This window comes from Rhipicephalus microplus, chromosome 7, assembly GCF_043290135.1.
Source record: "Rhipicephalus microplus isolate Deutch F79 chromosome 7, USDA_Rmic, whole genome shotgun sequence".
Taxonomy (NCBI): domain Eukaryota; kingdom Metazoa; phylum Arthropoda; class Arachnida; order Ixodida; family Ixodidae; genus Rhipicephalus; species Rhipicephalus microplus.
Window position 1 is genome coordinate 17,401,007 of NC_134706.1, and position 15,891 is coordinate 17,416,897.

A 15,891-nucleotide genomic window follows, 5' to 3' on the forward strand; every position below is an offset into this window, starting at 1 on the left:
GATGTGGAATGAACCAAAATGATAAAATACAATTTTTCCCTATAGTGATAGTATATTATAATGCGTGAGCATGTACTTAATACTGAGGTTAAGAAAATAAACTAGATTTATTTTTTCGCTTGAGAAGATATGCGATCGCTGTAATGAAAAATTAAGTTCATCGCAGATTCCTGTTGTATTTAAACGTTTAACTCTCATCTTGTGTGTTCCTTCGCTTGTGCCTCGTCTTCTTAAGCGTTGTTTTTTCGTTTACAAATCTCGGATCAACTAGCTCAACGAAGCACGCTTCGGTAAAATTTCGCTTCGATGCATCAGTGCTTATTTTGTTTAGCTTCCACAACGCGTGCCCCCAGACAAATCCTCTCGTTATTGCGAAAAAATTGTCCACCGCACCCCAGAAAAAAAAAGCTTATCCGCTAAAATAAAGGATGGTCCTTCATCTGTTTACCGTCTTCTGTTGCGTCGAGCAAGGGGAAACGAAAATTTCTTATGCCTTATTCGCGCACCATGCTAGAGTGGAGGCATTTTATTTTGGGGCCAGCACCCGTAAGTAATCCTCTTTTCACGATGCCCGCACGTGGCGAAGGCAAGTGAACGGCTCAAGTGTTTCGTTGAATACAGCGACAAAAAAAAAACATAGAGACGACCTCTCGTACGCGACACAAGAGCCACCGAACTTAATTGCGCTCACGCCTGGCTCTCGGTTGTAAGACAAGCCCGGGTTATCTTTCATCAAGAAGTTTGCGCGGAATATGCGTCGAGAAAGGGAAACTGCGCCCATGGCGTTGCGATTGCAGTTTTTTTTTTAGTGAACAATGAATGTATATGTTTGTTTGTAAACGATTACAGCTTCGCATGCATAACTCCGTAGCGTTGAACATCGGGAGGCAGGCTTAGTTGGGAATGAAGGTTTGTGGTAGACGACGAAATATCATCATCATGAAGTTGAACCAGTTTGCCCTCACTTGGTCTTATTCTCTATTGTTTCATGTTCTTCCTCTTCCGCTTTTCTCCTGGCAGACGCATGCGCCGATTGATGCGGTGCGGAAAGCAATAACGCCGACGAGCGAAAAAAAGAACGCAACGAGAAAGAAAAAACGAAACAGGGATATATAAAGCGAAAAATTCTTGCCGAAAGAATTTCCTGCGGAGGTGATATTTCAGCCCGCGTCCCCACACTGTGAGGGCGATCGTCTTCAACACTTGGCTATCCAGGCACGCTAGCATATCATAGCAGAGCCATTTGTAGTGTAGTATAGCAAGGTGAAGAGAGCGGGAAGTGGGGTTAGGATGATGATTCGGGTAGGGGGAACAGATATGGAGAGAGGGAGAGAGAGAAACAGAAAGATAGAAAGAAATGGGCACAAAAATTCGGAAGGGACAAAAATATAGGGGACGACAGATCGACTTCAAAGAAATGTTTAGAGAGAAAGACATTAAGAAAGAGAAAGATCGAAAGATGGAGAGAAAGAGAAGAGAGAGAAAAGATGGAACAATAACGTCTGCTGTCGGGCTAGTTTGTATATACGTCGGAATAAATTCGTTCGTACTTAAACGAAGAAGGTGCGCGCTCAAGCGCAAAGTGATACAGAGAGACAGACACAAAAAGAAACAATAAAAAGTAGAGCAAGCAAAGCCATGTATATTCACCTATAACAAACGAAGGAAACAATAGTGTAAAAGCCTAGGCAATCTAGAACCGACGAGATGCCAACCAGCTCTGCTGTGAACCAGGCCTCTACGACAGTGCGATCTGCGCTAATTCTCGTAGTGTGAGCTACGTTAGCCGTATTCTGGCCGCTTCGATGTGACCTGTGGTAACGCAACGAGCCCACGAGCTGAACAGTTGCCTACCGATCACCACAGCTGGCTGGGCCGCTCGTCACGCCATTCAGTATGACTTCAGAGGAGGATCCAGTGAAATCCCATTGCAACAACAGAGGAGGAGCCGACGTTGCATTGGGTATCTAAAGTGATGGCTCGGTAGAATTCGTTGGCAGACATCGAAAGTGGGTCGAAGGGACTGAGAGAAGCCAGGCTTCGTCGTCGGAAAGAAACCAGGTGAAGGGAGCTAGCCCAGGGTACAGAGGAAGAACAATCGGCATGCTTCGAAAAGCGTAACTGTGTAGAGAACCAACCTAAGCAATAAGATGAACCTTAAATCTCGCTACAAACACCCGGCATAACTGAGTTAGGTCACAGCAAATTTTTCAACAACGAATCTGTTCTTTGTTGAGGTTTTTGGTATTCTGGGAACGCCGCAGATCGTGCATTGTAGTGGGCAACCGCGGAACGTGGGTATGAGAGAAATGGCACATATACCATACCCCCATCTCACTACTTCGACAACTCACCACTATGCCTATCTCCCCCCACCTCCTTACTCACTACTCCCATAACTGGCCACTACTCCTCCCAACACTCACTATTCCCAGAACTCTACGCCACGCCCACTACTACTCCCAACACTCACTATTCCCAGAACTGTACACCATGCCCACTACTCCTCCCACTACTCACTATTCCCATAACTGTACACCACGCCCACTACTACTCGCAGCACTCACTATTTTCATAACTGTACACCACGCCCACTACTACTCTCACAACTCCCATTACTCGCTGTTTACATAACTTACCACTATGCCCACTACTCCTCCTACTATTCACTGTTCCCATAACTGTACACCTCACCTACTACTACTCACAGCACTCACTATTCCCATACCTGCACACCACACACACTGCTACTCCTCTATACTCACTATTTTCATAACTAATCATTATGCCCACTACTCTTACCACCACCACTCCTACTCACTATTCCACAACTGGCCACTACGCCCACTGCTGCTCCTGCCAACCTTACCTCTTCAGTCTCCAACTTCATGCCGTGTCATTACTTGGTTTGCTGTTTCATTAGTGTCCGCCAAGTGGAGATGGCTGAAATTTTTGCTCTGCCTTAATTCATTTCTCACTCGGCTTTCTTGTTAGAACCCTCATGTCCCTCACACGAGGGTCTATCGTGAAGAGCGAGATAGGAGTAAAAAAATTTCCCGCAGCTTCCCTCGGGGGAACACTGAGGAGGATGCGGACCATATAATTGGTTAACGGGGTGTTAAAGTGCGACTTACTTGGGTCGATGGCTAAATTGGTTAATGTGGTTGTGAAATGGGGTGTTAAATTGCGACTTACTTGGGTCGATGGCTAAATTGGTTAACGTGGTTTTAGGAGGGGGTGTTAAATGAGTGAACACGTACACACGAATGCGAAAGGGCGGCGCTGGTCGAAGGGACGTCGATCATTGTGTTTGTGGATTCGTTGGAATTCATTTCACCGCGACCTTGGACGTCGACGCGCCGTACAAACCAACCGACGAGCGGCAACTGAGCGAGCGAGCGCCGACCTTGAGTATATATACAGCACGACGGCGCATGCACTGTCAGCTGTTGAATGTTCTCGAAGCGCGACGCCACATGCGCGTCCACTGGAGAATCAGGAGAATTGTAGATGTCGAACGCGGTGTGTAGAGGAGGAAGGGTGCACAGATGGTGGAGGAGTGAAGCACGCGCGGTGTGTAGAGGAGGAAGGGATGCACAGATGGTGGAAGAGTGGGCGACGGCGCGACGGCGCATGCGCGCGCGTCAGCTGTCGAATGTTCGAGAAGCGGTGCGGACGGCAAGGACGGCGCACTACAAGGCACGAGTATAAGATGCTTCCGCATCTAAAAAAAGACTATACTCTTCCGAGGTCTCATGAAACTCGCTAAAGCGTGTTTTTATTTATTAGTTTGTACTTTGCTTTCCGTCACTACGCAATCCCAGTATGCACAACCCCGGGTATCTAAGACCACCCCGTCCGAAACAGCGACAAATCTAGGACTCGTGTAACGACGGGGTCAGACGTGTAAACAATGGTAAGGCAACAACGAGGGAAGCGCAAGAACCAACAACAGCGGATCGAGGCTGTAATAACCGGCTGCGGTCCGTGCAAGCGCCTTCACTCCTTATACGCTCTTCATGGTTCGGTGCCAAACAACACGCCAATTTCACGCTCACTTCGCGTCGCATTTATCGTGCGCAGGCTGTTATTAAGCAAGGCTGAAGAGAGCAAACGCGACGTTCTTTGTACGGTGTTGTAAGAGGCCCCAGAGACAAGGATACATGGCCGAGCAGCGGCGTTCCTTTTAATCAGCTCACCGCAAGAACAAAAGCGTCCCCGGCATGTAAAGCGCCTGCATTCAGTGTTGCAGTACGTAGGAAGACTGGTTTCATGGAAAAGGGGGGCGGACGAAAAATTCGGACGCCCTCACGTCGTTTCGACGCAGCACCCTGGTGAAAAAAAAATTCGGTGCAGCGTTGCATATACCATACAGTTTTGTGCTGCACTCAGCCACCAGTTTTCGAGGAAGCACAGTGGAGGCTACACAACCAAACCGCTGGCCCACTACCACGTCAAGACATAGTACTTTTTTTACTGACAATTTTTTCATTTGCTTCACTGAAATGAAAGCTGCTTTATTTATTATGAGACTCAAACAGTTGCGATAAGTTGTAGGTCAAATACGGTTATCGTTGACTTCGAAAGAATGCCCTCCTTTGTGTGTGTGTGTGCGTGTGCGTGTGTGTGTGTGTGTGTGTGTGTGTGTGTGTGTGTGTGTGTGTGTGTGTGTGTGTGCGTGTGTGTGTGTGTGTGTGTGTGTGTGTGTGTGTGTGTGTGTGTGTGTGTGTGTGTGTGTGTGTGTGTGTGTGTGTGTGTGTGTGTGTGTGTTTTGGATAGCACTTTAGTCAACTAGACATAACACGCACCTTTTCAGCACACCCATTTTCCAAAGTAAACATGGCGTTCGTGACGTCACTGAATCAATGTACGGCCACAAACACGCACTTTGTCCTCCAAGAAAAATGTTGTCACGGGCATAGAACGGTACCTCAGGCACGGACGCCAAAATGGCGCAGCAGGAATGAAGACGACGATGTTTTTGTGGGGCTGTGTCTGAGCTGCCCTATCGTCCTGCATCCTCAATTGCGTGCTGTGTGCAGTGTTAGCCCGACCGGCGTTAACTTATTAAAACTCCCCGTTACAATATGCTAGTATAGGACACTCAAACGTACACCAACCAATAGAAATGTATCGCTCATTCACATTTTTTTTTTGTGTAGATGTATTTCCAAACGCCTTAGCGATTCGAGCAAGTTCAACGGAAATCGGCTGCAAGCCGCCGTACTGTCGGAGCAGCATGAATGTGCAGAAGACCCACTGCCGTGGCCGTAGCTCCACTGGCAAGTTGTCTCCGAATAAAGTATTGTCCCACATGCCCATTGCACCCGACGCTATCAGACAATAGCCAATAGTTAGATTACACTAACACTACACTACAGTTGCGAAACATCGATCAGCGCCGGTTTTAGGCGTCCAGGAACTTTACCACTTTGACTTGTTCATAGACTTCTCTGCCAGAAGTAATCAGGATAGATCCTACTTTAATGAACCTTCCGATAGCTGTTTCGTGGGAATGTTGTCTTGCACACCATGGCTGAGATTTGTTTTTTTCGTTGACTTTTCACCCTGGAAATGGTGTTTCTTTAAAAGTAGTTGAAAACTGCTACTGGCGCTCCCGTCGTTTCTCCATAGGGTTCTTTGAGTTACATATGACAAACAAACTTTGAAGTAGTGTAATTTATTCACCAGACAAGGCTACCAGACATAATTCAGTCTTCGAAAGTTTCCTCGCGAGCATTGCTGCTGGAAGTGATAACAGTGAAAGAAACAGAAGCATCAGCGTTTTTTTTTTCCTCCGTCGTGTGTGCGTTTAGACTCCACCATGTTTGTTTATTTACAAAACGCGAATGTTTTCATCTAGACAGATCGACCAGTATGGATTACGATACGTATTTGTTTCATAATTCACCTGCTGTACCAGCAACTGTTGAGCAAATAACTTCCAATCCATCGTAAACGCTCACAGAAACTTGTAGCCGGCGGCATTTTGTCCCCAAAAATAACAAGTCGTCTTGTATCACTTTTCGCGGTGGCAGCCTACATGTCGGCTCTCTGTTTACCATTCCAAAAAGAACTTTCAATCTAAGTCAGTTGTTTACCGACAAGCAGTTTCAAAATTCTTTCCATTCTTTTATCCCTCTCCTCTGAGTTTCTTCTGGAAAAATGCTTACAGTAGACGACACCATGTCACGCAGACGACATAAGCAGACGGCAAAAGTAGACATAGGCAGACGTCTGACAAACCTGTCCGGGAAGAACACAGTGCATCGTCGTGTCCTTACAGAGTATACAGCCCTAAGAGTAAGAGAGCTTAGTGCGGTGTTTTGACAGCCGCAACTCCACACTTGTGTGCTTTCTCCACTTTTCCATAGCCGTGGGCGTCCATCAAAACACTTTCTGACAGCTCAACGTTTGTTTTCACAGCATCGTCTGCTCGGCTAAAAGCAGACGACCGACACCAGTCACGCAGGCGCAGTAAGGCCAACGAGGAAGAAAACGCAATTTTTTCTTTCCAGGGGCACTCGCGTTCTCCTATTGGCTAGCGAGAGCCTCAACTTCAAGGCGCACTGCAGGCATTTATTTAGGAGGCGTGAGTAACTCAGGAGAAGCCGACGGTATTTGAAACACGTTGTATCGGGAGAAAAACAAACAAAGTCGACGTACCTTGAAAGACAAGCATTCCACGTTTTGTTGCAACATTCACTACCCCCCCCCCCCCCCCACCAACTTTATCCGTACACCCAACTTTTTTCCTTGGAAGCTTTTGTAAGGAAACGGGCGCTGTTGTCCTCCGTATAGCAACCTGATTTCGCAGTAGCCGGGACAGGAACATTAATCTTAGACTCTAAGATAAAACAATCTCTAGCAGCACGGACGCCCTCTTGCGGACGGTTTCAACAGCCTTCGATCAAGGGCTGCTAAAAAAAAATCAATAACACGTCGTTTCGAAGCGCCGCTACTTAAATGCTCGGGAGATAAAGAAAGCCGCCTATGGCGCCACAGCGCTTCGCGTTATTTTCTAAGCCATTTTGTTTTTTCTTCGAGCTTGGCTTTGAACACGTTTAACTCTTTCAACATGCCTAAAGAATGAGAGTCGACCATGGGTCCTACGAAAGAAGCGGCGTGGTTTTGAAACTCACCGGTGAAGCTTGCCCGCTGCGGCTTATAATAGAAGGCCCAGCATTTTTTAAATAGAGCGCACGAATTTTTCACTGAAGATGAGCGCATGTTATAGAGCATACCTTCTCTTTGTTCATGCCGAGCCCTAAGTGATTTCTAAAACAATGAAGAGAGCCATCTTCAATGCTATCTATACATTGTCGGGAAAATTCAGTTAATTAGATCGTTTTTATATAAAATTTAGAAACGTGCTCTTCCCTTGACGTCGCACTACGGGGCGTCGTCTGCTCCTCATCTGCAGCTATTGATCGTCTGTTTCTTTCATGCCTTTCCCCAAGGCTTTTGTCTGCAAGAAACGGCACGTCATGGGTGTACAATAGATCCGGCCTGCTATTCTTGCACATTTGGGCGTTGTTCTTTGATCATTAGTCTAAGAAAGTGCCTTCGCCAACGCAGACGGCGTCTGCTTGCGAATTTCTTGATTGAAAAAAAAACCGACTGGTCGTGCTGCAAAAAAAAAAGAAATCACTGGCCATTCCATATACAGGATGTCTCACATAACTTGAGCCAAGGATTTGAAATTGAAAGACACTTCAGTGGCGAATAGAACCAAACGCGTACTACTTGCACTAGCATGGAGGTACTCAGGCCATTTTTTATCTCTCCCCCTACAAATAATTAATATTTCTGAATTACCTACTTTTATTTCTGGACGGGAATCCCAAAATATGAACACTGAGATGTAGATAACTTTCAGAAACCACCGTCTAAATTGTTTTCTGTACGATATGTCTAGCACTGTTATTTTTTCAGCGTTGTAAAGAAAGCCTATAGCAACACTATGGCAGTGCGCTCGAGGTCCGTCATCACGGCTTCTTTTCACTATTTGCGGGTATTCTTTGCAACGTGGAAAAATTTTAAAAAATAGCCTGAGTAACTACATGCTAGTGCGAGTAGTATGCGTTTGGCTCAATTCGCCTCCTAATTAATTGTCTTTCACTCTCAAATTGTTGGCTCAAGTTATGTGGGACACCCTGTATATAGGCGCTAGATTTTCATTTCTAAGTGCTGGTGGGAGATTTCTCTTGTGTGTTGTTGAACGCGAAAAAAAAAATCACAGTGTGTGCGTTAACTAAACGCGGACTGCGGGTCTCTGTTTCCAATCGGAGTCCTCTGTCTCTCATTGCCCATTAGCAGTGATTAGCATGTTCCGATAGGAAACACCGGTTCATCACTGCGTGTTTGCGCCTTCCCAGGTTCTCTCCCTGCGCAACGCCGCGATAAGCACCATCGTTTTGCTAACGTATAGCGTCGCTGTGCCCAGCGTGCGCGCGCGTCAACGCTACGTTGGAGTATATTGGGCCCTTCATGATGCGCTCGCGGCCGTTTCGCTAGCTCCACAGATGCCGAATTCGGTGTTACGTGACTTCAATGGATGACAAAATATGGATGACTGGTGCGAACGTGATTAATCCTGACACGCGTGTCATGTAAGAACATGACAACATACCACGCTCATGGCGTGCTCGCGGCCGTTTCGCTAGCTCCACATATACTAAATTTGGCATCACGTGACTTGAATAGATGGCGAAGGTAAGCGACACATGCAAACATGATAATCATGAAACGGAAGTCATGTACGGCATTATTTACGCCCAACTCGTAACGTTGTGCTGATTTTAAAGTAACATATCAACATTTCTCATTCGTGCTTCGCATATCAGCGATTCCCACTGTACGAGGGATCTACTTATTTTTTTGTTTTGATTTGTTTTGTGAAGGCTAATAGCAATATTCTTGTAAAAAAGAAGAGAGAAAGAAAGAAAGAATGAAGAAAAAAGAATGAAGAAAGAAAGAATGAAGAAAAATAAAGAACAAAGAAAGAATGAAGAAAGAAAAAATGAAGAAAGAAATAAAGAATGAAGGAACGAAAGACGGAAAGAAAAAAAGGATAGAATGAAGAAAAGAAAGGCGTAAAGAAAGAGGAAGGAAAGAAGAAAGGAAAGACGGAAAGAAAAAAGGAAGGAAGAAAGGAAAGAAGGAAGGAAGGAAAGAAAAGGGGAAGGAAGAAAGGAAGGAAGACAAGATAGAAGGAGGGAAAGAAGGAAGGAGGGAAAAGAGAAATGAGAGAAGGAAGGAGGGAAGGAGGGAAAGAAGAAAGGATAGAATGAAGGAAGGAAGGAAAGAAAGAAAGAAAGAAGCGAGATAACAGCCGGCCACACCTAGACACCAACGTTTCCTTAATACAATCAACAAAAAAATAACTATCTGGAAAACGATCTTCGGATTCCCGCAGAAGCTCTATCAGGTTCAGAGGGACCATTAATAACCGTCTCTGTGAAAGCCGCTTCCTGCCTTCAGTTCTGGACGCTTAATCAGATAACAAAATATCGGTAGCTAAGATGCCTTGTAAACGCTCCCATGTGGACATTGTATGGATACTCAAACACCGTGGAACTCATAAATCGGGATTCCGTCGAATGTAGGCATATCTCAAGCTAACTTCATTTTTGTTTTTGTTTTTTGCAGCATAGCGAAGAAATCTTTGTTCGATAGTGCCACCTGCCGTTTCGTACTGTTGTGTACTCTAACCGCTCAACTGCCGATAAAGACAATGTCTCGCCTCTGAGTCAGCCTCACCTTCTTCTAGATATTAGGCTCATGTGCAGTCTAGAAAATTAGTACCTATTGCCCAATCGCGAAAATCATGGCAGGCAAACATTGCCGTGTGCATATACAGGGTGTCTCAGGTAAGTTTAGCCAGAGTTTAAAAGTATGCCAGCACACGCGATTACGACACGACGAATGTTGCTCACCGTTTCCTGGAATGAGTCAGGCTGTTTCTTTTTGTGTTCTCAAATCTTGTTTATTAGATATGTTTAATTAAGTAACCTTTGAAGAAACGAAGATATATTATTCAATGAAAAAGTTGTAGATCGGTTTGCAAAACGTCCGACTAGACAGTTTCGAACTTTATGTCTGTTAGGTATTAGTGTTTTCCAGCGAACTAATAATGCCCGCGAAATACAAAAAAAATACCACACGACAAACTCACTCGTGCGCCAGTGCACACGATGATTCTAGTGCTCCCTAACATTCCACGTACGAACGACCATAGCATTTGCCCCATTGTTCTGTCTCAGCAGGGCTCTTTACGTGTTCTTTACAATGTGTTCTTTACAATGGACGTGTTCTTTACGTGTTCTTTACAATGAACGTGTTCTTTACAATGAACACGTTTTGCTATCGGTCACAAAAACGACAACCGCTGCGACTGCTTATCGCTGTCATGAACCGGTGCGAGGAAAACGTGTCGTTCATATGTGGAACATTAGGGAGCACTAGAATCGTCATGCGCACGGACGCGCGAGCGGGTTTGTCACGTGGTATTTTTTGTATTTCGCAGGCATTCCTGACTAGCAGAAAAACACTAATACTTAACAAGTATAAAGTTAAAACTATATTTTCGGACGTTTCGCAAACCGATCTACAACGTTCTCGTTGAATTTTTATCCATCTTTATTCTTTCAAAAGTTAGGTATTTAAACAGATTTAATCAAGAATAGTTAAAACACAAAAAATAGTCTGACTAACTCCAGGTAACGGTCAGCAACGTGCATTTGGCCGCGTCGTAATTACGTGTTCCAGCATAGTTTTAAACTCTGGCTAAAGTTAACGATGGGACATCCTGTATGCTCAACGCATTAATTTCAACAAAGAAGTTTTTTTTAGGAAATTTTTCTTCGCGAGTGGATCCATAAAGCTACCATCACCACGAATGGGTAAAGAAATCGGCTCAATCTCAGCACTCGTCAGTGGCCAACTAAAAATGACGAAAGCAACACACAACCCAACATGTTGCTGCGTAACGATGGAGTCGAACAGAAGACCCCGAATACGTACAACGAGAGATTACTAGGAAACGGGAAAGGCAGTGGCACCGGCAGCGAGAATACCCTGAAAGCGAAAAAATGGGTACACGCCAACGACGACGTCTCCGCAGATCGACGAAAAGTTCCGTCTCTAAAATACGGACTCACGTGTCCCATCTGTGGCAATCCATGGTTCAACTCGAACCTCTCAGAGCTGAGAGTGTATAAACAACCGAGCATCGCCTAGCTAAAACCTAGCAACAACCTAGAACCTGCATCGCCCGGCTGAGACCTAGAAACAATCTTGAAGCAACCACACAAGTCTTCGTAATCGTCCAGTTTTGCTTCTTCCGGGCTTAAGTGGCTTAGTGCAAGGTTTGCCGATCTATCTATCTATCTATCTATCTATCTATCTATCTATCTATCTATCTATCTATCTATCTGTCTATCTGTCTGTCTGTCTATCTGTCTGTCTGTCTGTCTGTCTATCTATCTATCTATCTATCTATCTATCTATCTATCTATCTATCTATCTATCTGTCTATCTGTCTATCTATCTATCTATCTATCTATCTATCTATCTATCTATCTATCTATCTATCTGTCTGTCTGTCTGTCTGTCTGTCTGTCTGTCTGTCTGTCTGTCTGTCTGTCTGTCTGTCTGTCTGTCTGTCTGCCTGCCTGTCTGTCTGTCTGTCTGTCTGTCTGTCTGTCTGTGGAACATTGCGCAATGCTCCCTCCCGTTTCCTTCCACCTTACCTCAGTTGCTACGGGCAACCACGATGGTCATGCGTTCATATTTAGGTAACAACGGAATGCGGCAACAATGAAATTACAAGTGACCTTGAATAAACTTCCCATTGCCACCTCTCAAACGACAGATGGCGGACGAGCCCGCGATAGAGAGAACATTCATCCTCGGAAAATGGCGCGTACAAATAATAAGCGACCAGCGCACCTATGAGAGGTTCAGTTATGTACGCTCAACGGAGCCAGGTTTTTTCCTCGTACGGATTCGCCGCCCAACTTTGTGAGTTATTAGATCTTCACTTTAATACACGCGTGCTCTCAGGATAGATTGCTCCGCACACACGCTACAAACAATAACATTTGTTCGAGTTTTTGAAAGTGCGCTTCTTCTAACGCTTTGTTGCTCAAGGTGAAGCACGCTCATGAATTTTTGTCCGCCTTTGAACGTCTCTCGTCAACATTTTATATTTGGCCTTTTCGTGTGTGTGTGTGTGTGTGTGTGTGTGTGTGTGTGTGTGTGTGTGTGTGTGTGTGTGTGTGTGTGTGTGTGTGTGTGTGTGTGTGTGTGTGTGTGTGTGTGTGTGTGTGTGTGTGTGTGTGTGTGTGTGTGTGTGTGTGTGTGTGTGTGTGTGTGTGTGTGTGTGTGTGTGTGTGTGTGTGTGTGTGTGTGTGTGTGTGTGTGTGTGTGTGTGTGTGTGTGTGTGTGTGTGTGTGTGTGTGTGTGTGTGTGTGTGTGTGTGTGTGTGTGTGTGTGTGTGTGTGTGTGTGTGTGTGTGTGTGTGTGTGTGTGTGTGTGTGTGTGTGATCAATAAAAATAACTGTTGAGATAGTTACATTTCATTCATTTCAGTCTTCTATATGATCCTGTTGATGCGGCAATCGATGCCCCACACTTGATGTAGCAAATCTCAAGTCCGCCTTTAGAGACTTGTTTTAGACGACTGCCTGTCTCAAGCATTAGTAAGTTTAGTGTCTAGATTAACTAATTACCTTCATCCGAGTTCACTGTGATTACACCTTGCGGAACAACAGAAAATCATCTGCCATGACTAATTCGCTATAGACTTTTTTACATAAACCATGTTGACGCTGCCATTCCAGACTGTTCAACTAATAGTTACGTATATTTGTGTATCGCGACGCACCAACCCAACCATTTCTATGTCTGTGCGTCTACAGTAGCACAGGTCAGTGGAGTAGGCCAGGAGGTGGCACAGTGGGCCTGAGCCCCCTCCCCCCGCCATTTTTTTTCATTGCCGTTGCATACAGAGCACAAAATGACACTCGACCACATCTCCCTGCCCGGCACCCACTTCAGATCAAGGGGGTGCCCCCCTTCTACGAAAAAAAAAATATCTGCCATGGCACAGTTTGTTTCTTTGTTGAGGGCACGAAACCGCAAAGTTCACATGCTATTATCGCAATACCAAAACCAACCTGTGAAATAGTCTGTAGAGTGCTTCTTTTTTTCACGGAAGTGCTGGTAAGCTACGTATCTAGCCAAGGAAACAAAGTGATGCGTTTTATCTGAATTCCTTGTATCCGTAATCAACTGTACCATGACGAATCGTTCCGATGAACCAGAAGTAAAGATAGCAAGAGCAGCACGTCACTCACCACGTGGTGCTTGTGTGTCCGCACGTCGACGACCGGTTGCCGTCGCCGTCTTTGGAGGTCCCGAAGTCGCGTCTGGCTTAGCGGTCGTCGGAGCCGTTGCGACGGTGTTCACTGCATCACCCGTCTGTTGCTGGTGAAGCTGCCAGTTGGCGCAGCACCTGTTCTGTTCCGCGGAGGCGCCGACGACGGCACTGGGCGTGGTCGTGGCCGATGACGTCACAGTCATCCCTTTCTGCAAGTCCTGCGGCACCTTGTTCAGGGACACCACGGTGACGTTGACCCGAGGGCAGCGTCCCTGTCTTTCGAGCTCGCGGTAGACGCGCAGGTAGGAGTCGTTCAGAGCGAACCAGGAGCCGTCCTTCTCGACGACCTGAATGCGCGGTACGCGACCTCGGTTCTCTTCGAGTCGCTGGCCCAACTCGTCCACTACGTCCGGAGACAGGACGCAGGAGCCGGCGTCGTGCAAGAAGTGTATCTCGGAGGGGGCCAACAACATGATGTTGTCGGTGTCCCTTTGACGACTACAGACGATGCTTCGGGTCTCGGGGGACTCCGGTGACGTCTGCTTTCGCTGGTTGGGGCGAACGGACGACGACGATCCAGACGACGATCCAGACGACGATCCAGACGACGATCCAGACGATAGCAGTAGTGGTGCTAGACACCTTTCAAAGGCCGACTTGAGGTGGAGAGAAGACGTGTTTCTAGTCCAGCCTTGGCACTAAGCACAATGAACTCTTAGTGGGCCACCCGTTGTTGGCGCAGTACTATTTACGCCTGAAAAGTGTCCTGACGACAAACAACCTTGGTTTGCCTGGGGGCCGTCTGCTTTCAATGGTGAGGGCAAGTCGGAGCAGACGATGACGAAGTCGATAGCAGTAACAGTGGACACCTTTCGACGGCTGACGTAAGCTGAATAGAAGGCACGTTCCCTTTCCAGAGTTGGCACTGGGCACTGCGATCTATTCACTGACGTCCGTTGTTTACGTAGTGAGATATATAGACCTCAAAACTGTCTTGTATACGTACAATCTTGCTGTGTCCGTGTCTGCTTTCAGTTGCTGGCAAAAGTTCAAGCAGGCGATGCTGAAGAAGACGAATATTATAAAATCAGGTTTTCTAAACTCCCTTGGAACACCTACTTGAGCTGGATATAAGGCGTATTTTTTTTCTGGTTATTACACCAGGCACAATAGCAATATGTTAAGTGACGTTTGCTATTAACACTGAAGGCGTGAGATACCGTCCTGGAAAATCTAGAGACAAACGACTTCACAGAAGCAGACAACGGTGCTATGTAGCGCCCACTTGAGCTCAAGAGAACAAGTTTCTCTTTCTGGTTTTAGCACTAGGGCTCCGCAAACTGTTCGGCGATCGTCCGTAATCGGAAGCAACTGCCTATAAGTTGTCTTCGTAAAACGATGAAGCCGAAAAGGTGCCCCTTTTAAAGAGTACACGTCAAGTACTTAGTTGAGCAAGACAGATAATTTCCCCTTTCTGTCGGAACACTTACACTACAGACTGCTGTCCGTTGTTGATGGCTGCGTACAAGGCAAGCTTTAGTCGACGACGAAGACTATCAGTTTTGGCACATACTCCCCAGGCGAACTTGAGCGGAATGAAAAAGTCCTTTCCCTTAAAAAAACGTCCCTTTATATACGTCTGGCTTGAAGCTTCAAACGGTCGGCTAACCGTCTGTTTTCGCTACTAAGGACACGCAGGTGAAAACGAAAAAGGGAAGTCTACCAAAATGTCAAACAATTAACACTCCATGTAAAAAATAAATAAGTCTATCATCAAGTCTGTTATGCAGTATCTTCTGTCAGAAGTCACGATGCCACAACTCTTCAGTCTTGCTCGTTTTCCAGCGCTGATCAGATGGTAGAGCACGGCGTGTTCGAAGTAGGTGACGTACGTAAGACGATGTCGACAGTAGATTTAGTGCACAGCAGACGAATTCGTCAGGACGAAGTAGACGAAGCTGACAGTATATTTAGTGCACCAACACCCTCAGACACCTAGAAAGGGGAGATAGACTACCCGTACTTCTTTGCTTCGTCCTCTCTTCCTTTCTTTTATGCGCTAAGCAATAACAGCTTGTAAATCTCTTTTTCTTTCAGCACTGAGCAGACGATATACAGTCTACCTGTAGCAGACGACGGCGAAGACGAAACTGAAGCCGGCAGCAGACTTACTTCACCAACGCTCCAGATACTTGAGGAAGAGAGGGAAGGTGTGCGCCTCCTTCTTTCCTTCTTTCTCTTTCTTCTTTTTATGGGTTGCGCTCTCACCCCCGCATACTCGACACCCTCCGCGAGCTAATAAACGAAACGCGACGTCTTCTCCAATTTCCGATCTGCGCTGCGTCCCAATTAAGGCAAGCGGACGCTCGATAACGTACACCCACGAATCTTTCTCATACCTTTTCTTGTTGTGGCTTCTTTCTTGTCTTGGAACAATTTCGCGCCGCCGCGACCCGGGGATTGATTCGAAACGGCTTACAAATTCAGCTTTTGGCCGACTCTATTTC

At 46.0% G+C, this 15,891-nt stretch overlaps 1 protein-coding gene across 1 annotated transcript in view; it reads right to left on the bottom strand.

The window, feature by feature from the left end:
- LOC142767313 (uncharacterized) overlaps positions 1-14,036 on the bottom strand; it is a 166,134-nt gene extending 152,098 nt beyond the window's left edge. The window contains exon 1 of the mRNA XM_075868776.1: positions 13,362-14,036. Coding sequence (XP_075724891.1) covers positions 13,362-13,857 — 496 coding nt within the window. The 5' untranslated portion in view covers positions 13,858-14,036. The remainder of the gene's footprint in view (positions 1-13,361) is intronic.
- Between the last annotated feature and the right edge of the window lie 1,855 nt (positions 14,037-15,891).